Source organism: Pleurodeles waltl, chromosome 2_1 (assembly GCF_031143425.1).
Source record: "Pleurodeles waltl isolate 20211129_DDA chromosome 2_1, aPleWal1.hap1.20221129, whole genome shotgun sequence".
Classification (NCBI taxonomy): Eukaryota; Metazoa; Chordata; class Amphibia; order Caudata; family Salamandridae; genus Pleurodeles; species Pleurodeles waltl.
This window is the reverse complement of record NC_090438.1, coordinates 132,525,694-132,553,633: the sequence shown is the minus strand read 5'-3', so window position 1 is coordinate 132,553,633 and position 27,940 is coordinate 132,525,694. Positions and strand designations below refer to the sequence as shown.

Sequence of the window (27,940 nt, the reverse complement as noted above, 5' to 3'; positions counted from 1 at the left end):
AGTCTGCCCCCATGGGGGCAGAAACCACTTAGGCACCAGGGATTGGTGTGTGCGTATGTTTTCTTTAGGGGGGCAGCCCCTTGGGTAAGGGTCGCTCCCCATGGGAGCACATTACTGTTGGCCATATCTGCCCCCCATTGGGGGCAGATGGGCCTATTTTTGGAAAGCCCATCTGCTACCAAGGGGGGGTTGGGGGGGGGGGAGCAGAAAGCCCGCCAGAGGCCAGGGAAGTTTTTTTTTCTCCAAAAATAAGAGGGTGGCGGTACGGCCATACCCCCACCCCAAATAAATGGGGCCAAAGTTGTTCTGCCCACCAGTGGCCAGATGGGGCAATTACCCCTGATCCACACCCTGGGGGGGCAGAAAGTCTACTTGATGCCAGGGAATTAAAAAGATATATATATATTGGGGTGGTGGCTACTAACCAGTATGGGCCTGGTTGCGCCCATACCTGAACTGAAGGGGGTAACAGTCTTTCAGCTCTCCCCCACACTCTAAAACATCTTATCCCACAGCAAGCAAGAAGTCATTTGATTATTTTATGTTTTAGTTTTACATTTGGGCCATGAGAGCTTGGCTTACTCTCAAAATCGTCCCACTTGGAATGGTGAGGGCTGCACTTTATGGACTTTGGGACGCTTCCATGTAGAGAAATCCACAAGACCTAGACACATCTGGGTGATTCCAGGGTGGTGTGTGTCACATGCACCCGCACCATTTTTGTACCCACAATCCCCTGCAAACCTCTAACTTTGCTGTAAATCACACATTTTTCCCACGTTTTTGTGATGGAACCTTCCAGAATCTACAGGAATCCACAAAATTCCTACCACCCAGCATTGCCTCATCTATACCGATAAAAATTCTGCTGCACTTGTCAGCCTAAAAATGTTTTTTTCCAAACTGCCCTTTTGGACCCCTTTGGTTCCCCCTCAATATTGACATGTTTTTGGCTCCTCCCTTTCACAAGCACTTGGCCCAACTACACAAATGAGGTATAATTTTTACCGGGAGACTGAGGGGAAAATTGGGTGGTATGAAATGTGTCCCAGTGTGGTGATCCCACACAGAAATGTGGGAAAAATGTGATTTCTATTTTTAGCTAAATTTGAGGTTTGCTGAGGATTCTGGGTAAGAAAACATTGGGGGATCCACGCAAGTCACACCTCACTGGACTCCCTCAGGTGTCTAGTTTTCAGAAATGTCTGGGTTTGGTAGGTTTCCATAGAAGACTGCTGAGCCCAGGACCAAAAACGCAGGTGCCCCCGCAAAAACAGGTAGTTTTGTATTTGATGATTTTGATGTGTCCAAATAGTGTTTTGGGGCATTTCCTTTCGCGGGCAGTAGGCCCACCCACAAAAGTGAGGTAACATTTTTATCGGGAGACATGGGGGAACGCTGGGTGGAAGGAAATTTGTGGCTCCTCTCTGATTACAGAACTTTCTGTCACCGAAATGAGAGGTAAAAGTGTTTTTTTGGCAAAATTTTGAGGTTTGCAAAGGATTCTGGATAAAATAATCTGGTCAGAGCCCCATCTTGGATTCCCTTAGGTGTCTAGTTTTCAAAACTGCGCAGGTTTGCTAGGTTTCCATAGGTGCCGGCTGAGCTAGAGGCCAAAATCCACAGCTAGGTGCTTTGCAAAAAACAGCTCCGTTTTCTCTGTGAAAATGCGATGTGTCCATGTTGTGTTTTGGGGCAGTTCGTGTTGCGGGCGCTAGGCTTAACCACGCAAGGGAGGTACCATTTTTATCGGCAGACATGGGGGAACACAGAATAGCAAAACAAGTGTTATTGCCCCTTATCCTTCTCTACATTTTTTCCTTCAAATGTAAGACAGTGTGTAAAAAAGACGTCTATTTGAGAAATGCCCTGTAATTCACGTGCTAGTATAGGCACCCCGGAATTCAGAGATGTGCAAATAACCACTGCTTCTCAACACTTTATCTTCTGGCCCTTGTGGAAGTACTAAGGTTTTCTTGATACCTATTTTTCATTTTTTATATTTCAGCAAATGAATTGCTGTATACCCGGTATAGAATGAAAACCCATTGCAAGGTGCTCTGGGTACCTAGGGTTCTTGATGAACCTACAAGCCCTATATATCCCCGCAACCGGAAGAGTCCAGCTGACGTAACGGTATATTGCTTTCAAAAATCTGACATCGCAGGGAAAAGTTACAGAGTAAAACGTGGAGAAAAATGGCTGGTTTTTTTCACCTCAATTTCAATATTTTTATTTCAGCTGTTATTTTCTGTAGGAAACACTTGTAGGATCTACACAAATGACCCCTTGCTGAATTCAGAATTTTTGGGATCCAGCATTGGTTTCTCACCCATTTCTGTCACTAACTGGAAGGAGGCTGAAAGCACAAAAAATTGTAAAAATGGGGTATGTCCCAGTAAAATGTCAAAATTGTGTTGAAAAATTGGGTTTTCTAATTCAAGTCTGCTTGTTCATGAAAGCTGGGAAGATGGTGATTTTACCACTGCAAACCCTTTGTTGATGCCATTTTCAGGTAAAAAACAACAAGCCTTCTTCTGCAGCCCTTTTTCCCTATTTGTTTTTAAAAAACGAAATTGTTGCTGTATGTTGGCTAATTTCTTGGTCTCCTACTGCGGAACCCACAAAGTCTGGGTACCTCTAGAATCCCTAGGATGTTGGAAAAAAAAAGGACGCAAATTTGGCATGGGTAGCTTATGTGAACAAAATGTTATGAGGGCCTAAGTGCGAACTGCCCCAAATAGCCAAAAAAAGGCTCGGCACAGGAGGGAAAAAGGCCTGGCAGCGAAGGGGTTAAATCACCTGTTGTGATGAGGTTTGTTAAAGGTTTAAGACACACATTCCCTCCCAACCATTTGTGATGGACCAGTGATACCTTGAGTTGTCTTGCCATTCTTAATGTGTACGCCTTTTGTGGCTGTCCATAGTACCTTGCCACATCTCCTGCCCCTAAAAACTGTCTTCTTCAGTGTAATTGTCAGCTCGTCACTTGTGTGAACTGTAGGCAACTGCCCTATACCACTGCATTCCAGATAAAGGAGTGCTGAGTCCTCTTAGTCTTTTTACCCAAAGGACTCCCTTCCATTTTGGACACTCAATTACTTTATCAGTGTTATTTGTTCCACTCACCTCTCAAAAGAGGGCTTTAAGTTATTACATTGACTGTATCAAGGACCATTGAGTAGACAGGATTTTGCAGGACTTTGAGCAAAGAAAGAGAAGTCTGTGTATTAGAGAATCCTCTTGAGGTGCCTAGTCAGCATCAAGAACTGCTATACACTTGCCAAGAAGCACAAATCCAAGAGGTCTGAGAGGCTGAGAGCAGGAAGAGTCACCTCTTCCTTGCTGGCACACACTCCGCCAACTCTGCAAAATCTTCAGATAGATCCCGGTCGACTGTTGCTAAATAATCACCCACACCCTAGTCACTAGCAAACTCGACTATGGCAGCGCACTCTGTGCCGGCACCACAACAAAGAACATCAGGAAACTACAAGTCATACAAAACGCCGCCGCAAGACTCGTCCAGAACCTTCCCTGCCAAGAACACTTATCCCAAAACCTGAGGACCCTCCACTGGCTCCCAGAAGGGGAAGCGAATCCACTTCAGACTACTTACCCACACCTACAAGGCCCTGCACAACATCGGACCGGCCTACCTGAACCATCGGCTCTCCTTCCAGAACCCCGCCAGACCCCTCCGCACTGCCCAATAGGCGCTAGCTACTGTCCCAGGCATCCAGAAAACCACTGCTGGAAGAAGATCTTTCACATACCTCGCAGCTAAGAGCTGGAACAACCTTCTTACGCACCTCAGACAAAGCCCATCTCTCACCATCTTCAGGAACAACCTCAAAACATTGCTTTTCGAATGATGCCCAGACCCACCACCAGCACCTTGAGACCATCACAGGTGATTAGTTGCGCTTTACAAAAACTGACTGAGAGCCCATTCCACCAGGGCCACCACTCTGTAGGCTTGAAGGGAGTCTCTTTGATATCTTCCAGGCTGCGACATGGGCGTCTGTGCATTTGTATACATATCCACTACTGCCTTGACAGTCAGTTCAGTCTGTAAAGGACACTTTGCCCACTCGTTTCTGCAAGACTTCTTAGTTTGAGCTTACTCCACAGACCTCCCACCTTTGGGAGGCACTGCTTTGGTATCTATTCTGATCTGAGTGAACTGTAAATAAAAGTATTATTCAGAAGAACAAGATTCTTACCTTTGGTAACACTCTGGTGAATAGGCTTCTAACTACAGATTCCTTACTGCCCTCATACCTCCCTGTTATGTGGAAAGGCCTATTTGACATTTGAAAAGTGGAGACATTTGAGATCAGCACGGTATTAACTGCACATAAGCTACCTCTGTGGGTGCAGAAAGGGAAAGAAACTGACGTCCGCACGCAGGGAAAGTGCTTATATCCTGCTGTGTTACTTGGGGCAATATGAAGTCAGCGTGGAGCTGCACAACACCAACACCTACAAAATTTGCCAGATTCCGTCTGGTGCCTGGGGATATTCTAAGGCAGTGGTCTTCAAACTTTTTAATGCTGCGCCTCCCCAGTTGAAAAAATAAAAATCATTGGGCCCCCCCTCAGAATTTTTAACAATTATTTTAGAAAGATGGCAATGTTTAAATAGGTCTAAACCTAGTTAAATATTGCAGTTAAGTACTGTTAACTTTTTAAAACTACAATAACATGCTTCTGCTTAAAACATAGACATGTTATCTGTATAATATTTCTTTTGGCCAGAGTTTGGCGCCCCCCCCTGGGATCACTTGAGGCCCCCCAAGGGGGGCCCGCCCCCCAGTTTGAAGACCTCTGTTCTAAGGTGAGGAATCTTCAGTTGGAGTGTCTACCAGAAGTAAAGTAACTTCTATTCCTGCCAAAGATCACCTCACCTTTTCATGCCAGTTTGCCTTGTATCACTTTTTTCCACAACTACAGTTGCCAGTGGAAAAGGCACTACACACAATATGTGCAGTTCAGAGCCATTATGTGCCAGGTTGACGTTACTCGTGCCATTAGGAAAACCAAACAACTATTTGTCCTGTTTGCACTACCCCTTGTTGGTACTATTTTAAAGGCTGGCCTTGCTAGCTGGATTATTAAATGATTTTAGATTTCATATGCCAAAGCAAAGCATTCACTAAACTTTGTACGTTGGGTAGATTCCATTCATAAACATGCATTGCCAAACCCAACAAGCCTGGACCTTTAATTCATTTTTCAGTATATAAATAAGAGTGTTACATTGATTGGCAAGTTTGGGTGTATTTGTGTGGATTGTTGATTGAAATAAAGAAAGATAGAATAATTGGGTTCAAAAGGGAGTGCATAGATTAATGCATGGGTGTAGGAAAGTGCCACTGTTGGCATGGTTACCCCACTCCCCACACACCTTTTGCCTAGTGTTGATGCCAACTTTGTTTGAAAGTGTGCTGGGACCCTGCTAACCAGGCTACAGCACCAGTGTGTGTGTGTTCTGTTCATAGGGACTGTACTGTTATTTCCACAATTGGCACAGCCCTGGCACTCAGTTAAGTCATTTGTAAAAGGTACCCAAGGGCCCTTGGCCAGGAAAGTCTCTAAGGGCTGCAGCATGTATTAGGCTACCCTGAGGGACCCTTCGCTCAGTCCGTGCACACTGCGTTGCAGCCTCTGTGTGCTTTTGGGGAGAAAAATACAAAGTCGACCCCTCTCAAGCTGCCATGCCCACAACCCACTGCCTGTGGCATAGGTAAGTCACCACTCTAGCAGACATCACAGCACTAAGGCAGGGTGCACTTTACCACAGGTGAGGGCATAGCTGCGTGAGCAATAGGCCCCAACATTGTCTAAGTCCATTCTTAGACATTGTAAGTGCAGGGTAGCCATATTGAGTATATGGTCTGGGAGTTCGTCATTATGACCTCCACAGCTCCATAATGGCTTCACTGACTACTGGGAAGTTTGATATCACACTTCTCAGCACAGTAAACCCACACTGCTGCCAGTGTAGGATTTATTGAAAAATGTATACCAAGGGCATCTTAGAGATGCCCCCGCTTGTTAGCCAAACTGCTAGTGTATGACTGACCGGTCTGTGCCAGCCTGCCACTTTCAGACCAGTGTCTGACCACATGGGGTGAGTGCCTTTGTGCACTCTGTGGTCAGAAACAAAGACTGTCCTGGGTGGGTGTGCCCCTAGGACACTCCAGCTAGTGGAGATGCCTACCCTCTGGACAAACCCCCACTTTTGTCAGCAAGTCTGGTGGGAAAATAAGGGAAAAATAGGAAGGAGTGACCATCCCAGCCAGGACCACTCCTAAGGTGTGCAGAGTTGAGGTGACCCCCTTCCTGCAGAATCCTCTATCTTGGTTTGGAGGACAGGGACCAATAGGGATAGGAATGTGCCCTCCCTCCTCAAAGGGATTGGACACAAGGATGGTGTAGCCTCCCTCAGGGACAGTATCCTTTGGCTACTGCCCACTGACCCCTAACACATCCCCAAATCTAGGATTTAAGGGCCGTCATGAACCCAGCTCACCAGATTCCTGGCGACCTACACGAAGAAGGGCTACTAAGCTGAAACCCCCAGCAGTGAAGAAGGAAGACAACTACTTTGGCCCGAGCCCCACTGGCCTGTCTCCTGCTTCAGAGAACCTGCAAAAAGACAAACGACTCATCAAGCGGGACCAGCGCCCTTTGCCAACTTTAGAGGATTGCCGTGCACTTAAAAGGACCAAGAACTCCAGAGGACAGCAGCTCTGTCTAAAGAAACTAACAACTAAGGTCTGTCACCTCACTCCGGATGCGTGAGTCTTGACCTCTGTGCACCCATTGCCCCCGGTCTGTGTCCAGGTGGTCCATCCAGCAAGAGAAGGTCCCCAGGTGATTGTTTACAAGTGCCCTGCCTGGGTTGACCTCTCCACTCCTCCACGACGACGCCTGCAGAGGGAATCCTGAGGACCCCCCTGACCGCGAAGCTCAGGACGAAGATATCTGATGCCTAAGAACACACTACACCTGCAGCCCCCAGGCCTTGGAGAAACCGACCCCCGGTGCATCAACGTCCAGCAGGCGGCCCTCCTCCCTGTCCGACCGGTGATGTACCAGAGATACCCCGTGGACCCCACCGGCAGCCTCTGAATGACCCCCGGTCAATGAACCTGACGTCCTGTTTACACCCTGCAGCCGGCCGCACCTGTGCCGCTGAGGGTGTGTGTTTGTTGCCTACTTGTGGCCCCTCCAGTGCTCCTTCAAACTCCCCTGGTCTGCCCTCTGAGCCGCAGGTACCTACCTGCAGGCAGGCCTGATTCCGAGTACCCCCTGTCTCCATAGGAGCCCACTGTAAATTTGCTCAACTTTGACCTCTGCACCCGACCGGCCCCGTGTTTCTGGTGATGGGTGTTTGGGGTTATCTTGAACCCCAACCGGTGGACTTCCTGAAACCTAGAGACTGAAGCTGTAAGTGTTGTACTTCACTCTAAACCGACATAACATTTCTTCCCCCAGGAACTGTTCTGGAAAGTGTCCATTTTAAAAACAGATTATTGCCAATAATTCAAAAACTGTTTTACTTACCTATTTTAAACAACGTACTTTTGATATCTGTGTTAAATACTAATCTTTTGAAGTACTTACCTGCAACTTGAATCTTGTGGTTCTAAAAATAAATTAAGAAAATATATTTTTGCTATATAAAAACCATTGGTCTGGATTTAAGTCATTGAGTAAGTGTGCTTCTTCTATTTTCTGTGTGTACAACAAATGCTTTGGACTACCATCTGATAAGCCTAACTGCTCGACCACAATACCTACCACAAAGAGAGCATTAATATTATCTACCTTAGCTACTGTTAAGCCTCTGGGAAACCCTGGACTCTGTGCACACTATATCTCACTTTGATATAGTATACAGAGCCAGCCTCCTACAATGGGTGATTGAGTGCGTGAATTTGTGAATCGTGAATTCCCTCACTGGCCATCATATTTGATAGCAAGCAAGCAAAGTCCATTCTTAGACATTGTAAGTGCAGGGTAGACATATTGAGTATATGGTCTGGGAGTTTGTCATTATGACCTCCACAGCTCAATAATGGCTTCACTGACTACTGGGAAGTTTGATATCACACTTCTCAGCGCAGTAAACCCACACTGCTGCCAGTGTATGATTTATTGAAAAATTTACACCAAGGGCATCTTAGAGATGCCCCCTGCTTGTTAGCCAAACTGCTAGTGTATGACTGACCGGTCTGTGCCAGCCTGCCACTTTCAGACAAGTGTCCGACCACATGGGGTGAGTGCCTTTGTGCACTCTGTGGTCAGAAACAAAGACTGTCCTGGTTGGGGGTGCTTCACACCTCCCCCATGCAGGAACTGGCACACCTGGCAGTGAGCTTCAAAGGCTCAAGCTTCTAGTACATTGCCCTAGGACACTCCAGCTAGTGGAGATGCCTACCCTCTGGACAAACCCCCACTTTTGTCAGCAAGTCTGGTGGGAAAATTAGGGAAAATAGGAAGGAGACACCCCTGAAGAAAACCAGCCTCTAACATTCCAAGCCCTCTACTAGATGACAGAAGTGTGTACTGCATGGTATCTATAGCACTGTGAGCTGCATACTTAATTTTTCAGGTAAGTATCTAGCCCAATGGACGCATAAAGCTGCCAGATTATTGGATGACCATCTTGAAGAAAGCTAAAATTGTATACTTTCAAGTGAAAGAGCTTGTATGTATGTCTCAGCAAGCATGTTGACATGAGAAAATGGCAAAAAGAATGGTACAACCTGGTCTTCATTAATTGTCTAGAAGTGGCTTAGCTTTAACTTGTATTAAAGGACACTTGACTGCTCTCTTGGCTTATCATAAGTAGTTTCCTCAGGGAGCTGTTTGGTTGTGAAAGACATATTGAGGCATTCTGAAAGCTGACATAAGAATGTGTTCCACCCACTGCTTATCATTGGCTTTGTCATTTGTTACTCCCATTGGCTTGCGATAAGTTTGCTGCCTTTGTTTGTTTTAGCTCCTGCAGTTTGTGTTGGTCCTATCCATTGAGCATAGCCTCATAACAGTCTCTTTCATTGGCATCTCCTATTCTTTCACAAGTGCTGGATCTCCAGGAACTATTTTTTGTTCTTATGCCCTTCATGAGAGGGCATGTCATATCCAGCTGCCTCCCATGCTTGCTTCCACCACATGCTCTTGTCTCTCTCACCTATATGGTTCTCTGCCCCAGTCCTTATCTCTCTCTCATCTGTGTGCTTTTACTTATTCTCCTTTTGTTTCATAACTTTCTGCATGCACCCTTACCTATGCTAAAGAGAAAAGAAAAAATGTTAGGGCTTTTTCAAAAAATAAAAATTTTTCCAAATGGAGTTGGATTGGCAAAAAAAAAAACTGGGGTTGTGGCCTAGGGGATCATGGAGTAGGACACGCAAAGTCCTGGCTTCGGACCCCTTGCCGTCCTTCCACAGCCATCTGAAGCTTCGAGACCCACCAGCAGTTGTTCAATGCTGGGCAAGGTGACTGCCCCAACACACCCCAACTTCCCAAGGGAAACTTTGAACATAAGTGGTGCTCCCAGCAGCTTTGCTACGAGGCCTGACCTGCAGACTGGCCTGAATCTTCCACGCTGCCATATTCCCACGGCGTTTGCGTCTGGTTGGATCGGCACACGTCCTGACCCTGCAGCAAGGCAGCCAAATGAGGCTATATATGCGGCCTTCAGCCCCTGTTGCCCTCCTTCTCTGGCACTAAAAGGGATCTGTCCACACCTGCCCTCCCTTACATCTACCTTATGGAAGGGCCTGTTGTCTGTGGACAAGGGCCAGGCTGGCTGCCATACTTGCTCTGCCTGGGAGACTGACTTTTACACCCCCAACAACTGGACCTGCCCCACTTCCTACTTGGGCCTGATCACACTCCTGGCTTCTCTAACTCGTTATGGGATCAGGTGGAAGCCTCTAGACCACGGTGTGATTCCGAGCTCCACTTTGGAGCCCTGTAGCCGCCAAGATTCGCGCAATACCATCAGTTGGAGGCTCTCTAATTTTTGTCACCCAGGGTGTGTGGGTGAATGGATAGTTGTCCCTAGGTGCCATTGCCTGCCTATGCCTTGCTGAGTGAAGTCCCCCTAATCCTTGCCGAGCCATAGTGCGTGGCCCTTCCCACGTGCCTACTGGAATTGACAATGACTTATCCCAAGAGCTGTCCTATATCTGTGAGGCTCTGTCACACCTGCTGCTGAGACTCCACATCCCTCTTGAACTTTAGACTAGTGGGGTCTTCTGAGGGACGCCATCCTAAATGGACCATAACTGTTCCCCACAACATTCTTGGGTAACTGATATACTGCCCTTTAAATTGGCAAAAGACACACCAGTTGTATCTACTAAAGGCAATCCAGTCACCTCACTCTGGAATAAAGCTTCCCCTGTGACCATGGAATCACAGACCCCCTGTCGTGGGTGCTGCTGGAGGTGATGAACCTTTGTCTATAGTTCAGGTCTACATTGACCATTTCCTGCAAGAAATCTGCTCTGAGATAAGCTCCCTTAAATCTGACTCTAAGTCCTTCATCCAAGACATCCGGGTCTGATTCAGTGAGTTGGAGGGCCGGGTAGATAACTTGGAGCACACAGTTGATGCCTGATCGGAGGATCAGGAGATGCTCTGGAGCAGGGTGACAGCATTGGAGGAAGAGCAAATCGATCTACAACTGGAAAAAAAAGGACTTGGATAACAGAAACTGTTGAAATAACATCCATATCTGGGAGTGCCAAGAAGAGCAGATATCATGTCTTTCACAGTTGATCTCTAAATGATTTGCGGCAATAATGAAGCTCCTCCTTCTGCCCTAGATTGAGCTCGTTGAGTGGTGTCTATACTGGGATAAGCCAATTCCGCCCAGACATCCTGACCCGGGTCCAATACTTCAGACAAAGAAGCTGTTCTACGGGTAGCGCAATGCAAAGCTGACCTTGTTTTCCAGGGCCATACGATCAACTTTTTAAAGACCTCTCCCCTCTCGCACTGCATCTCCAAAGGGATTTTCGATCAGACATTTGTCAAGGGTGGCAAATCACCCATTAATGTCTCGAGGCGCTGGAGAAGTAGGTTTCTGCGCAGTTGCTCATTGTAACAACCAGGTCTTGGGTGCTTTCATGAACTGCTGAAAACTGGTGCTGTCCTGAAGTGCAGGGGAAGGTTGTTCCATGCCTTGACCTCTAAATGAGAGATGGAGCACCCTCTGCTTTTGGTTCGGCGGGTCTGGGTAGTGTCCGTGAGTGACAAAGATCGAAGGTGTGTGGTCAGTTGGTGGTAGGACAGACCTTTGTTAATGTATGTTGGTCCTTCGTTGTACAGTGCCTTGTAAGCGTGGTCAGCATGTTGAATTGACGTCTCTTTTGGGTAGGGAGCCATTGAAGTTTTTTGAGGTGGGGTGTGATGCGGGTTGTTTTGGGGAAGTCGAGGATGAATTTTGTATTGTATGGATTCTTTTCAGGAGGCGTGCAGTGATTCCCACAGAGAATGTGTTTCTGTAGTCCAGTCTGCTGGTGAAGAGGGCCTGTGTGACTGTTTTCCTTGTATTGACTGGGAGCCACCTGAAGATCTTAATGAGTATATGAAGGGTGTGGAAGCAGGCTGATGGGACTGCGTTGACTTGTTTCTTCATAGATAATTAGTTCTGTAAGATGAAGTTGAGATTGCAGGGCATGATCTACTGGGGTGGGCCGAGTTCCGCGGGCCACCATGTGTCCTTCCATGCCGAAGTGTTATTCCCAAAGATGATGACTTCCACCTTGGCAGTGCTGAGTTTGAGGCAGTTGTTTTTCATCCAGTCTGTGACGTTTACCATGCATCTGTGGAAGTTGACTCTGGCGGTGGAGGGGTCTTCAGACAGTGAGAGGATGATCTAGGTTTCGTCTGCGGAGGAAATATTGAGTCCATGTGATCTGATGGTTTTCAGCTGGGGGTCATGTAGGTGTTGGGGGGTCAGCAGATGATTTTCTTGGGCTCTGAGGTAAATGGGGGAGGAGGGGAATGGATCTTCTGGCTTTTACCATTGAGATGTGAGGTGATCTATTTGAGGGAGTCTCCCTAGATCCCAATGTGGTTGATGTGTTGATCAGGATATGATTGTAGATGGTGTTGAATGCGACTGACAGATACAGTAGGATGATAGCTGCCGTTTCTTCACAGTCCAGGAGGGTCCTAATTTCATCAGTAGTTCCGTTCAGGGCTGTCTCGGTGCTGTTGTTGACTCGAAATCTAGATTTAGTGGGTTCCAGGAGGTGTTGGAACTCTAGTTGCTGGGTGAGTTGCTTGTTGATCGCTTGGTAGGGGAGCAGGGACATAGGCCGGTAGTTCTAAGGTTTGGCTGGGTCGGCAGAGGTTTTTTTCAGGAGAGGCCTCACTTCAGCGTGTTTCCATTCCTCCAAGAAGGAGGCTGGGGTGATGGAGTTCTTCAGGACTTTCCTGAGCTTGTCGCCGGTAGTTTTCCTTCTGAGGTTGAAGACGTTGTGGTGCTAGGGGTCCGTGGGTGCTCACGACTGCACAGAGTTCACTGATCGATGATCATTGACAAGCTGATCGTCGGTTACAGATAAGCTGATTGCCGGTCGCTGATAAGCTACAAGAACTCAACATCTGCTACCAGTGGGGCCACCCATTCACCATCATATTTATGCGGGAAACTATCCAATCCCTAACGGAAGTAAGGCTACTCCTTGGGCTAGTGGTCGATCTGCAGGACGACAATTAGACATCCTCCTGCATGTCTTCTCGAGAGGTGTTATTCCCCATCGGGACTACAGTGAGACCTCACAGCTCAGATAAATGCTGCAAAGAACAGGCCTCCCAAGAAGCAAAAAAGGACCTAATACTGCATTTTCAGAACATGGAAATGGGGCGTTTCCAGAGATCATCTGCTAATGGCCCCTCCTAATTTTGCTCTTTTACAAATCTTCTGCCGTCCACACAGTGCAGGAAGTGTGACCCCAGTGAATGCTGTTGAATATGCTTTCATTGTTTGACACCGGCCCAGCGATGATGCTCCCCTTGAAGAGACACCAAGACAATGCCTAGCACCTACTGTGTGAACTCTGCCCTGTGGGCCCCACCACCCCTTTTCTCTTCAATTAATGAGCACACTACACAACAGCTCTCCAGACAATTGGGGAACTTTGGACTTCAGATTAGTATCTTTCTACTCCCATATGCATTCCCGCATTTGCTGTTGCTAGACGTGGGGGTCCGGGATGTCCAGATACCTTTGATGACATGCTGGCCTGTCTGTCTGGTAGGGAGAAGCAGCCTTGCTCGGGGACTAGGCATGCACTCCTCCTGGGCGACTCCCTCAACTTATTCACTTGGAGAGTCTCCCCTCTGATAAGACTGCCATGCCAGGACACTGGCCATGCCAGGACTTGATTTGTGCTGTTAAGCCCAGTTGGCCTGTTAAATTTTGTATTTCTTTTTGTTGTTTATTATGCTTTCCTAGGGGTGATTACCTCCCTGCCCCGTCCCTTTCCAGCATACATGCTACCATACTAACCACTCACCATCTGAGAGCTGTACCCCGGAACTACCCATCTGCTCACTTCCATGGGCCTACCCGGCCCACGCCTCCTTCTCAACCCAAAACCCTGATGTGCGGTGTAGATGTTCTCCAGCTTAGTTGCCCACTGTTTGCTGTACTCCAAATTTCTCTGTGAGCGCCTAGCAACACAGCACCTATGTTAACTGTTTCAGGCTATGGCAGTAACGCAACACACTAAGTTACTCTCTCTCAGTGCTCAGAACTGGAACTCTCCTAACAAGTGACAACCACTATGATGCTACGCTACTTCCTCTACATCTTCCTTCACGAGACTCACCTCTTGCAGGAGGACTCCCCCAGCATGTCCTACCCTAAATATCCTGCCCGTCTTTGGGAACACACCTCTACTAAAACAGCAGGGGTGGGCTTCATGTGTAAGGCAAACTTCTGTACCAATACACTAAAGACTGCCTGAGACCCAGATGACTGCTGTTTGAAGCTAGCACTCCAATTAGGGGCATGACTGCTCACTGTCCTCAATGTTTATGTCCCCCCAATCAGGCCCAAGACACTTACCTGAGAGACCTTTTGCAGGACCAGTTGGCCCTCGAGCAGGGTGATCTAGTGGTTGGGAGTGACTTCAGTCAAGTGTGGGACCCTAAGTTAATTGCAGCACCTCCTCCTTCCAGGGTCCTAGAGGTACGTCTGCCGCACCCAAGCGGGACTTTACTGAACTGGGGTTAATAGGCGCTTAGCGCTATAGCCACCCTGATACTTGAGACTACACCTGCTACTCACATGCCCACAACTCTTACTCCCATATAGTTTACCTTCTTCTCCATCACTCCCTACCTCGAGAAGATCACCATCTTGGAGCTTTCTTTTTCAGATCATGCACAAGAAGAATTTGTATAAGCCCGGGGCGGGGAGGTGTGGGGGTGTTGGCAAGTGTGTGAACATACCTCCCACAAATCTCCACCACCCCTCCCACAATAGTGACCCCCCCCCCCGCACCCCTTCCACACACACACAATGGTGTCCCGTCCCAAGATCTTGTAGATGTTTCAGAGATACAGAAGGGGATCAAAGACTTTTTTTTAACTTAACATGTCTCTGGAGATCTATCTACATATGCTGTGGGATGGCTTCAAAGCCACCATCAGGGGAGTCATGCCAACTATAACTCGAGCGAGGCAAACCCCGCTTAGTAGAAACCTGTCTGACTACTAAGATTAAGACCCTTGAGTGCCTTGACCAGTCTACCCCCTCCTGTCATAACAAGAGACAATTAGCCCACCTGTGGGAGGTGTTGAGAACTTACAGGACTAACAAGGCTGAAAGATCTCTCCTAGCACTGAACCAATGGTTTTCTAAAGGGAGAATAAGTTTAAGACCACCCTTGCACGCAAATTGCAGCAACAGCCGCTCTGAACCCACATAGCTAAGACCAGACTTACTAACACGGAATGGGCCACTTCTGAACGAGTGAAGCAGCAGGCCATTAACAGCTTCTACCGGGCTCTCTACTCTGGGGAAGACACTCCCCAAGAACTCACTGACTACTATCTTGAATCCAACAGCTGGGAACCCCATGACCCCCAGCATTTGGAACTCTTGCACCCTCACTGAAATCCACCGAGCTCTGAAGGAACTCCCCTTTGGAAAGATGCTCGGCCCAGATGGGCTTTCGGTCATTTTCTACAGGTCATTTCTCCCTCTCCCTCAACCTGCTCACATTCGGTATGGAGCTCACTCCAACAGTGGCAGCTGAAGAGATTGCCCTCATTCCTAAACCTGGTAAGGATCCCACTCTTTGTGCCTTCTACCATGCGACTGCTCTCTTACGCACTGATGCTAAGATCTTTACCAAGATAATGGCGAATGGGTTAAAGCAATCCCTTCCCCGTTTAATAGACCCAGACCAGATGGGCTTCATACACAAACGCGAATAAGAGGACAGTATCCACCAAATTGTTCATCTTGTGGAGAAGTCCCACTGTCATAGCATTCCTATCTGCCTTCTCTCGTTTAATGCAGACAAGACCTTCAACAGGGTTAGCTGAACATTCCTATGGGCGGTTCTTAAGAAGATTGACCTGGGTCCGGCCATGGTTACTAGAATTATGGCCTCTAATGCTGCCCCAGCTACCATCTGAGTTTACGGGCAAAATACAAAGCCTATTTATCTAGCGTGAGGCGCTTGGCCGTGGTGTCTGCTTTCACCCCTGCTGTTTGCCTTGGTGGTGGAACACTTGGCCATTACCATCCAACAGTCAAGATCTATGAAAGTCATTCCCTTTGGTGGTTGATTCCACAAGCTTTGTTTCTTCACAGACGACCTCTCTCTGACTCTCACACAACCTGCCACCTCTCTCTCTGCGGTGGTGCAAGCCCTTACGACCTTTGAGATGGTCTCCGGCTTTAAGATCAATACGACTTAAGTCCAGTGCCTTGAATCTCACAATACCCCAGCAAGACCTCCCGATGCTACAAGCTCTGGTGCTGGTTCAGTGGGTCACCAAAAACCATACATTATGTATGTCTTAACCTGACCCCCTCTTCGGAGACCTGGACCCAGGCCAACTGGTTGAGTTATCCCAAATCCCTCCTGGAAGACTTCCATCGCTGGAAGTCATTACGTGTTGTGGCTGGGATGGCTTTATGCCGATAAAATGACCACCTTACTAAATATCCTTTAGCTTTTCCAGACACTGACCACGCCCATTCCACACAAATACATAGTATACATTCAACGGGAGACACACACAATTTTATTTGGGGAGGCAAGTGACCTAGGCTATTCACACTGTGCTAATGCTACCCAGAGATTGGGGTAGACGGATTCGCCTGCCCTAATCTCCTTGAATATTACTGGGCAGCTCATCTTTGCTACATCTCTGCGCGGGTGGCCAGGGAGCTTGAAAAGCATTGGTCCGATATGGATGGAAGACCTTGCTTGGCTGCCCAAACATGGAAGACCGCTCAGCGTTTATATAGCCGCCCCTGCAAAAACAGTCTACAAGATATGGGATAGATCTGTGCTTAAACGGGGCCTCACTACCTTCCCCTCTTCTAACACTCCCTTAGCTCATAACCCAGAATTTACCCCGGCCTTTGAGGCCCATTCGTTCCCCAGCTGGAAGGCAGGCGATTGCTGAACCTTGCATGACTTATATGAGGACGCAACTATCAAGATGTTTGAACATTATAAGACAGAATTCCGTATCCCAAAATGGCGCTGCTGCAATACTGTCAGCTACTCCATTGGGCACTTGACCCCTGTAACGTCCATGGGCGACAAGGCAATCCACTACGAAGGGCATGCCCCAGAAGCAACAAGAGGCGCTCTGGCAAGCATACCTAGAAATCTATAGAAGCATATCACAATGTGAGACCGCATACAAGCTGATGATCCAGTGGTACCATACACCAAATCGTCACCACGTCATGTTCCCAACTAACTCTGACAAATGTTGGAGACATAGTGTCGCCCCTGGGACCTTTCACTACATGTGATGTTCTTGCTCTCACATCACAATGTACTAAAAAGAAATCCTGGGCTACATCATGGACACGGTAGGCTTCACCCTTCCTATACCACAGTACTTTTGGGCGATCGTCCCCTGGAATTAGAGGCAATGACTCGCACCAATTGGCACCTCAGCAGTCACATGCTGGATGCTGTCAAGCAACTCCTAGCATTACACTTGAAGAAATCCACTGCTCTCCCTCATTTGCACAATGGTTCATGCGCCTCTGGCACGAAATTGCTATGGAGCACCTCTTCCACAAGACAGCTTACTCAGAATCTAAATTCACCTGCATATGGCAACGATTTTGTAGACTATTTCACCCGCTGACTAGAGTGTAATTGTATGTTACTTGTTGCTATAAGGCCTGAAATTAGTAATGTGGTAGACAGACTTAGTTATTATTTGTGACCTGTGTGGTGTATCCTCGTATTTTTCAAACAAACCCTCCAATAAACAGATTTGCAAAAACAAAAAAAAACTTCACTTTGTGGGATTTAATTTGTTCACATTGCTATCCTTCTCAATGAAATTATTCTTCATTTAATCCAGTTTCCCTTCTTTTGCAAAACATTTTTCCACTGGATGACGCAACTTGCATCAGGCTTCACTCAGTACTTAGCTGCTTAATAGTATCTCTAAACAACACTGTTTCTCAAGGTCTTACCAGTCAGCAGTCTGTCCCCGTTCCTGGATTCCTCCTCCTTAATCCCTTCGCTGCCAGGCCTTTTCCCCCTCAGGTGCCAAGCCTTTTGTGGCTATTTGGGGCAGTTCGCGCTTAGGCCCTCATAACTTTTTGTCCACATAAGCTACCCACGCCAAATTTGTGTCCTTTTTTTCCAACATCCTAGGGATTCCAGAGGTACCCAGACTTTGTGGGTTCCCCTGAAGGAGACCAAGAATTTAGCCAAAATCCATTGAACATTTCGTTAAAAAAAAAAAATAAAAAAAAGGGGGGAAAAAAGGGCTGCAGAAGAAGGCTCTAGTTTTTCCCCCTGAAAATGGAATCAACAAAAGGGTCTGCTGTGCTAAAATCACCATCTTCCCAGCTTTTAGGAACAGGCAGACTTGAATAAGAAAACCCAATTTTTCAAGACAGTTTTGGCATTTTACTGGGACATATCTCATTTTAACTATTTTTTGTGCTTTCAGCCTCCTTCCAGTTAATGACAGAAATGAGTGTGGAATCAGTGCTGGATCCCAGAAACCTCTGAAAAGTAGGGTAATTTGTGTAGATCCTACAAGTGTTTCCTACAGAAAATAATAGCTGAAATATAAAAAATATTGAAATTGAGGTGAAAAAACAGCCATTTTTCTCCATGTTTTACTGTGTAACTTTTTCCTGCAATGTCAGATGTTTTAAGGCAATATACCGTTACGTCTGCTCGACTCTTCTGGTAGCGGGGATATATAGGACTTGAAAGTTCATCAAAACCCTAGGTACCAAGAGCCAATAAATGACCTGCACCTTGCAATGGGTTTTCATTCTTTACCGGGTATACAGCAATTCATTTGCTGAAATATAAAAAGTGAAAAATAGGTTTCAAGAAAACCTTTGTATTTCCAAAATGGGCACAAGATAAGGTGATGAAAAGCAGTGGTTATTTGCACATCTCTGAATTACGGGGTGCCCATACTAGCATGTGAATTACAGGGCATTTCTCAAATAGATGTCTTTGTTACACACTCTCTTACATTTGGGAGGAATAAATGTAGAGAAAGACAAGGGGGAATAACACTTGTTTTGCTATTCTGTGTTCCTCCAAGTCTCCCGATAAAAATGGTACCTCACTTGCGTGGGTAGGCCTAATGCTCTCGACAGGAAACACAACATGGACACATCACATTTTTACATTGAAATCTGACCTGTTTTGTGCAAAGTGCCTAGCTGTGGATTTTGGCCTCTAGCTCAGCCGGCACCTAGGGAAACCTAGCAAACCTGCACATTTTTTAAAACTAGACACCTATGGGAATCCAAGATGGGGTTACTTATGGGGCTCTGACCAGGTTCTGTTACCCAGAATCCTTTACAAACCTCAAAATTTGGCCCAAAAAAATTTTCCCTCTCATTTTGGTGACAGAAAGTTCTGGAATCTGAGAGGAGCCACAGATTTCCTTCCACCCAGCGTTCCCTCAAGTCTGCGAATAAAAATGGTACCTCACTTGTGTGGTTAGGCCTAGTGCTTGCGAAAGGAAATGCCCCAAAACACTATCTGGACACATCAAAGTTATTAAACACAAAATTACCTGTTTTTTGCAAGGGGGGGCGGCAGAAATGGCCTAAAAATAATTTTGGCCACCCCACCCACCGATTGCGTGCTGACTTCATCAGACGTCACTGGGAGGGGGTCGGGTGGAAGGGGAAGCGATTCCCCTTCCAGTCCTGACCTGTGGGGGTGGCCCTTGGGGGGGAGCGCTAGCGCTTCTCCCGAGGGCTGGTAAACAGACATAATGGTTAGGTCCATGGCACCTGAGAGTCGCAGCCATGGACGTAACCATTACGTCCATGGCCCTCAAGGAGTTAATCACGCCAGAGGCAGCACGCTTTGTTTACATTGGGCAATTTGTTTTGTGTGCGCCCAGCTGTTCTGAGGTGGATTAGGTTGATTGCTGCTCGCAGATGTCGGGTTCTGTTTTTTTTATTTTTTATTGCACCACTCCCTTGGAACAATACAGACACTGACCCAGCGCATCACCTGTTGCTTAGGGAGCCAGAAGGGTTAGGTGACATCAAAGCACTCCCAGGCCACAGGACTGCAAAAAAAAAACCACAGGTTTATAATGTGGTGTTTTTAATCAACAATATGGTAGGTACGTATCTACAAATGGAACAGTGCTTTCTGCAATGAATGACCTGAAGGAATTTTAAGCATCACATCTTGATATTTAGGTTCTGTCTGAGGTGTTACATAAACAAATACCAAATGGTTCCTAATAGGCACCCCCTTTTCTGTGTATGCTTACTACTCCAAGGTTTAACAAATGCAACATCAGGGATTGTGCACCATACCAATTATATCTATAGCTTTATTTGCCAATATTATTTTAATTGCTGCTATTATTAGTAATGGCATTATTATTCACTTTAGTGATACTTTTTTCATTTTCATTATAGATCCAACTCTGATTTCTAAATAACAAGAAAATAACGTTGGCGTCATTTTGAAGCTGCACACTACAAAAAGATGTGCTGGCTGCTTCATAGGCTTTTTTCTTCTTTATCCATGCTGCACAGGATTGTGGATGCTGTGCAGCATGGTTAATAAAACAATAGGTCCTAAAGGTGGGACCTATTGGCTCTGCCAGTGCTTGTTTGAGGTAGCACACATAGGCGATTTGCTGCATCTCACTTTGAATGTTTATTTTCTGGTGGCTATTACTTCAGCCAGAATGGTGAGTGAGTTTCAGGCTGTAAGTACAGAATAAGAACCATAGATATACAGAGGAAGAACCCTATGGAATAACACTTTATTCTTTCCAAATGCATTACTGATTCCCACATTCACAAAGCAATTTCATTATTCACATTTTTCCCAAACTCTAAATTGGTGATAGAAAGTTGTTGTCCTATATCATGTTAATATGAAGATAAAGGTAAAGCTATACATAAAGATTTGCAGTTCTTTGGAAATTATGCAATTGTTCAGACCAGTTTAGTCTCTAACAGACGTAGCCTTTTCAGACAGCCATGTCCTGAATGTTTATGATATCAGTGTTTTCTGTTTTTCTTGAATTCCTGCCTTGTTTAGCTTGGTTAATTATGGTCAGTCTGAGGGTATTGAACTGTTCATTGCTTCCACAGCAGTGGTGAATGGGATGCTGGTGATGTTAAACATACTGTACATGGTATAAAGATGAACTAACTTTCATTATAAGGATATTTCAAGTCACTGAGGAATTCCATGACCATATGTAGGAACAAGGTTGGCTCAATAAAGCTAATAAATAGTTAGTAAATACCAGGTGTTGAGTTTCATTATAACGTTATGGAACTCCGAGGTGACTTGCATTACCCTTTTCATGTACGGCAGGGGGCACTTTAGTCCTTATAATACATGAGCACAGCATCACCTCTCCCACAAACCACTTAAACTGTTGGTGTGTAGCTATGAAAGAGAGCATGTTTCCAAACATGAAGAATAAAAATCGTGTCTCTGGTGCAAAATCGAATACATTAAAAACTGTTGGATGTTTGATGCAAAAAGATAATGAAAAAAACAGAAAATACGATGCAGTTGCTCCGAATGTGTGGAAACATTAGGAAAGATTTTAACTTTTCCTAATTACCTAAGAAGTGCAAAAAATAAACATATTGTCATAAATGTCTCCATTCTGTTTTTCTTGTTGAAACTACGCAGCCAGAAAATACAGTAGAAGCAAGAAAAGAAAGGTTTTCCTTTCATTTTTTAAATGGCTTCCCCATTGTCTGCCGGCTCTGGCAGCAGGAACTTTGACCTCCAAACTCAACTGTAATAACCTGTTACAGTTGAGTGGTTTTGTCACATCCTTACAATAGGCACTAAGTGTGTCACAAGTCACCTATTTTATATAGAAGTATAAATGGGTAACAGTGCATTAAAAGGATGTTTTTTCACTCAGGGTCTGAGTGACATCAAATAGACAAAAAGAGCGAAGCGTAACTTGTCTATTATGTCATTTTGAACACCCTTATCTTTTATTCCCAAGTGGGTGTTAGTGGTGTTTTCAGTTAAATATACTGTTATGTTTGCAGTGTGCCAGATTGGTTAAAGAAACACTAAATGTTGCCTAATTGGCCCTGATGTCTAGTTATTTGTTATTCAATTTGAAAAACTAATGCACTTAAATAAGTTAATGCTTTGGGTTCCTGCACATGTGCAAGGAGATTCTACCTTTTATGAATTCAGAGAGAATATCCATAGTGAAAACTTAAATAGAAGCTGCTTTCCCTTCATGAAGAAAGGCTGTGCTAGAACATTAAGATCCATATAAAGGGGTTTGTCCCACAATTTAGAAAATACGACTGGATTTAGATTCTTCATTATACAAGTATTAAAAACCTGGCACAGTCTTCTAACATGAATACTTTAAACCTAAATCATCAAGAATTCAGTAAACAGTTGCAGCATACATGTTCACCTTGTGATGAGTTGATGCTGTCACAGGTTTTGGTCAAGTGCTTACCTTACAGAACCTTAAAACACAACTTGATGGCATCAGTTGTATTTGTAACACCCTGTGGGCCCACAGGACATGGATCTGGGCACATACGCCCATATGCTGTAGGCCTATCCGTTCCTATGCATACTGGTCTTGGACATTGCATCTGACCAAACTCTGTGGTCTTTCCATGTTCAAGAACCACTTGGGAAAGCTATATGGCCTTGTCATGTGGGCATGCAGAACAGAGCCAGGCCTTCTCCCACACTCTGTCTACTCAATGTGACCCTCCAGTGGCCTATCACTCCAGGACACACGGCATTCTGTTTTGTCATATGTGGTGTCAGGCACCCTACCCGGCATGTCTTAAGTGTGGATTTTAACCCAGATTGGAATTTTAGTGCAAAATACAACTGCCAGCTTTCTCTACTTTTCCCTCCTAATCCCTAAAACCTCACCTCCTTCCATGGCCAGTCTGCTCCTGATGCTCCAAGATCATACATACAAGAACATATTTTGTTTTTCAAATGTTTCATATGAATTAGCCATATGTTGCCAATGTTACAAGCAAATCAAAAATGTTTCTTTCATGACCTGCTTGATAATTTTGTTGCAAAACAAATTACCACTCATAATAGGGTCCCAAGTCTAGAGTATAGTACCATGCAGGTAGAAGTATAGAAGAGGGGGGAATTTATGCTGTCTCACCCCTATTTTTGTCATGGAAGGAAAGTGCACATTGGATTGTGAACTGAAGTGTGCTGATAATTGGGCCAAGCGCTTTTTTTCTGTTAAAAAAAAAAATGCCACTCTCAATCCTTCAATCCCCCTGTCTCTCTGGTCCACATAACCAATGATGAGTTGTATGAACCAGGAAATGGGGCTGGAGCTAAAATTATCAATTTTTCTAAACCGTAGTTTTTTTTTGTGTTCCTGGCAAGTCAGATCGTTAAGGTCCACCTAGATAGCTAAGTATTTATTGTTTGAAATCTCTCAACATCCACAGGATTCATTTATGCCAAAACTAGTAAATTGGTTAAGTTGGACTAAGCTCAAGTCTTTTCCAAGTTTGGTGTCATTCTATCCAGCAGTTTCTGCAGTAGCACAAAACAAGGGAAAATGCTTGGGAATATTGTTGCACTGCTAGTATAGGGATTATTATTATTTTTTTTCTTCAAATTTGGGAATTCCAAATGTGCATATTTTACAATTATGATTTATTGCTGACACAGGCTTTGCTACTCCTATGTAGTGTGGGATGTAAGATGTGATTTTCATCTGTTTTGGTATCATTATTGTGTTTCCTATTTAAAAGCATAGCCTCAGATTTCAAATTCTCCACAGAAGAGTCACAGTGTATTTTAGCTAAAAGTAGAAATATATATACACAAGGGGACATTTTAATGCAATTTTTGTGTGTGATAAAACGCTTTATTGGTATGTTTGATTTATGTGAATATTGAGTTTATTTTAACGTGTTGGGTTGCATGCCAAATAATAAACATTAACTCTAATTTTTTTTTAAAAACACTATCTGTTTTCTGCTTCTCCCTGCAGTAATTTGTAATGAGTGACTTTCATTATTTTTAATTCTAGCATGCCCAACCTTTCCAGTGATCTATTTGATCTTCAGCCTACATTTGTTCCTACCGTACAGAGTACGCCTGCCATAGCAACCTCTGCTGGAAATGCGTGGGGAGGTAAGCCTTTTTGGTTCTGATTTTCCGTTGGGTGTCATGCTAAGGAAGTTATCGTAATTATTGTTTTTTCTTCAGACTCACAAATCAGAAAATACCTTAGCAAAATCGGGTGCATTTTTTTACTCTGCTTTATCAATGTTGTGTAAAAATTTCTGTTCACACTGTGTAACCATTAATTCAGCCCAATCAAATATTATTTTTGGTAAAGCAAGATCGATCTTGTCTCTGTAACTCTTTTTTTCCCTGCAGGAGCTGTGATCCTTGGAACAATTTACACCTCTTGAAATGAGCTCTAACAGCTTCAGTAAATCCACCTGGTTTACTGGTGGTTCCTGAGACATGCCATGGAACCATCCTGTATTAAATATAGTAACAATATGTTCGATGGCATGTGTAGCTGCAGATACACATGCTGTGCATATCCCGCCATCTAGTGTTGGGCTCGGAGTTTTACAAGTTGTTTTTCTTCGAAGAAGTCTTTTTGAGTCACGAGATCGAGGGACTCCTCCCCTTTCGGCTCCATTGCGCATGGGCGTCGACTCCATCTTAGATTGTTTTCTTTCCTCCATCGGGTTCGGACGTGTTCCTCTTCGCTCCTTGTTTCGGTTCGGAAAGTTAGTTAAATCTCGGAAAATTCGACGGTATTGTTTGCGTTCGGTATCAGGTTAGTTTAAGCAGATCGACACCGAATTAAAAAAAGAGCTCCGATAGCCCTTCGGGGCTTCTATCCCCCGGAGGTGCCTCGTCGGCCCGACCGCGTGCGTCTTCAAGGCTCATGGAACAGACCCCATTACGCTTCTGCCCCGAATGCCACAATAAGCATCCTTACACAGATCAGCATTTGGTCTGTAATTTGTGTTTGTCCCCCGAACACAAAGAGGATACTTGCGAGGCCAGTCGGGCATTTCGGTCGAAGAAGACGCTACGAGACCAGAGAGCTCGAAGGCTTCAAATGGCATCGACGCTGTCAGGACACCACGACGTCGAAGAAGAGGAGACTTTCTCCATTGCCGACTCGGACGAGGCCGAAAGTGAGCAGCCGGCGAAAACCGTGAGTAAACCTGCCCCGGCCAAAACTCACGCCAAAATCATGAAGGCCCAGGGGACGCCACCGCCGGCAGGCCATGGCTTAACCCAGATACTGGCACAGAGTATACTCGGCACGGAGATACTGGCTCTGACCAAACTCGACACCGAGATACCGGCTCCGAGCAAAGTCGGCACCGAGAGATCGGCACCCCAAAACCGAAAAAGGTGGCTTCGGAGCCGAAAAAGACGGCAGAAAAAGTTTCGGTGCCGAAACACCCAGCATCGGAACCGAAACAAAGTTCTTATTCCGAAGAACAAGGCCTTTCAGCACAACTACAGCACCATAAATTTGGACAAGAATAATTAGAGATGGCGGAGCCAGACTATACACAAAGGAGGCTCCATATTCAAAAAAATACAGGGAAAATAAGAACTCTTCCCCCTATTAAAATGAAAAGGAAACTTGCTTTCCAAGACACAGAGAAACAGGCAAAAGCAAAGGTGGCGAAAAGAAACTCCATCACGTTTTTCGCCACAACCATCGCCACATCACTCACCGCAACCATCACCAATTGCAACACCCCCTATGATGCAATCTCCAACGCACACAGGGATGACCCAGATGCATGGGGATCTATATGATGCACCAGTATCTGACAATAGCCCAGACTGCTACCCGGCAAGACCGTCACCACCTGAAGACAGTACTGCTTACATGCAGGTGGTGTCCAGAGCAGCTACTTTTCATAATGTAGCACTGCACGCTGAACCTATTGAGGATGACTTTTTATTTAATACTTTGTCGTCAACACACAGCCAGTACCAAAGTCTGCCGATGTTACCAGGAATGTTAAAACACGCAAAACAAGTGTTTCAAGACCCCGTCAAATGCAGAGCCATTACACCTAGGGTGGAAAAAAAGTACAAGCCTCCCCCTACGGACCCTGTGTACATCACGCAACAACTAACACCTGACTCAGTGTTAGTAGGCGCAGCACGCAAAAGGGCACACTCACAGTCTTCTGGGGATGCACCACCACCCGACAAAGAAAGTCGAAAGTTTGATGCAGCTGGGAAAAGAGTTGCAGCACAGGCAGCCAATCAATGGCGCATTGCCAATTCACACGCTTTATTGGCAAGATATGACAGGGCTCATTGGGATGAAATGCAGCATTTTATTGAACATCTTCCCAAGGAGTTTCAAAAGCGTGCACAGCAAGTGGTGGAGGAGGGCCAAAGTATCTCCAACAACCAGATACGATCGGCAATGGACGCAGCGGACACAGCCGCCAGAACTGTGAATACAGCGGTCACTATTCGGAGACACGCATGGTTCCACACCTCCGGATTTAAGCCAGAGATCCAACAGGCTGTGCTTAATATGCCTTTTAATGGACAACAGTTGTTTGGGCCGGAGGTGGATACAGCTACAGAGAAGCTAAAGAAGGACACTGACACGACCAAAGCCATGGGCGCGCTCTACTTCCCACAGAGCAGAGGCACCTTTAGAAAGCCACACTTTAGAGGGGGGGGTTTCGCGCCCAAAGCACAGAACCCTCAACCTCACAAGCCAGACCCACATACCAGGGCCAGTATCAAAGAGGAGGCTTTCGGGGACAATATAGAGGTGGACAGTTCCCTAAAACCAGAGGGAAATTCCAAAGCCCAAAAACCCCACAAACTAAACAGTGATTTCAATGTCACAAATCCCCAACACATAACACCAGTGGGGGGGGAGACTCACAGATTATTACAAAAATTGGGAAGCAATAACTACAGACTCGTGGGTCCTAGCCATTATCCAACATGGTGATTGCATAGAATTCCTACAATTACCACCAAATGTGCCTCCAAGAACACACATGTCCAAACAGCACTTGGATCTATTACAACTAGAAGTCCAAGCGTTGTTACAAAAAGAGGCAATAGAACTCGTACCCAACCATCAGAAAGGAACAGGTGTTTATTCCCTGTATTTTCTAATACCCAAAAAGGACAAAACTCTGAGACCCATCTTAGATCTCAGAACACTAAATCTTTACATCAAATCAGATCACTTTCACATGGCAACACTTCAAGACTTGATCCCCTTGCTCAAACAACAAAACTACATGTCAACATTAGATCTAAAGGATGCGTACTTCCATATACCCATACATCCTTCACACAGGAAGTACTTGAGGTTTGTAATCCAAGGAGTACATTACCAATTCAAAGTGTTACCATTCGGGATAACAACAGCACCAAGGGTATTTACAAATGCCTTGCAGTAGTAGCAGCACATATCAGAAGACAGCACATACACGTATTCCTGTATCTAGATGATTGCAACACTCAGAAACAGTGTCTTCAACACACAAAATACGTCATAGAAACCCTTCACAAATTAGGGTTCTCAATAAACTACCTAAAATCACACTTACAACCGTGTCAAATACAACAATACTTAGGAGCGACAATCAACATAAAAAAAGGGATTGCCACTCCAAGTCCACAAAGGGTGCAAGCATTCCAAAATGTTATTCAAAGCTTGCACCCAAACCAACAATATCAAGTAAAATTAGTGATGAAACTTGTAGGCATGATGTCTTCATGCATAGCCATTGTCCCAAAACAAGCACAGGGTCAACTTCAGGATCTAGTGTTGATAGACCGCCAAACACACACCTCACTTCAATGGTGGAATCCTATAAATGTAAATCAAGGGCGGCCCTTCCAAGACCCAGTGCCTCAATACCTGATCACAACAGATGCTTCCATGGTAGGGTGGGGAGCACACCTCAACCAACACAGCATCCAGGGACAATGGGACACTCAACAAAAACAACTTCATATAAATCAACTAGAACTACTAGCAGTGTTTCGAGCATTAAAAGCATTTCAACCACTAATAGCCCACAAACACATTCTTGTCAAAACAGACAACATGACAACAATGTATTACCTAAACAAACAGGGAGGCACATACTCAACACAGTTGTGTCTCTTAGCACAGAAGATTTGGCATTG

At 45.4% G+C, this 27,940-nt stretch overlaps 1 protein-coding gene across 11 annotated transcripts in view; it reads left to right on the top strand.

Moving 5' to 3' along the window:
• The window catches only part of LOC138262033 (phosphatidylinositol-binding clathrin assembly protein-like), a 464,917-nt gene that overhangs the window by 186,433 nt on the left and 250,544 nt on the right, over positions 1 to 27,940 (top strand). For all 11 annotated transcript variants that reach the window (XM_069211744.1, XM_069211714.1, XM_069211706.1 and 8 more), the window contains exon 12: positions 23,799 to 23,902. In XM_069211744.1, coding sequence (XP_069067845.1) covers positions 23,799 to 23,902 — 104 coding nt within the window. The remainder of the gene's footprint in view (positions 1 to 23,798; positions 23,903 to 27,940) is intronic.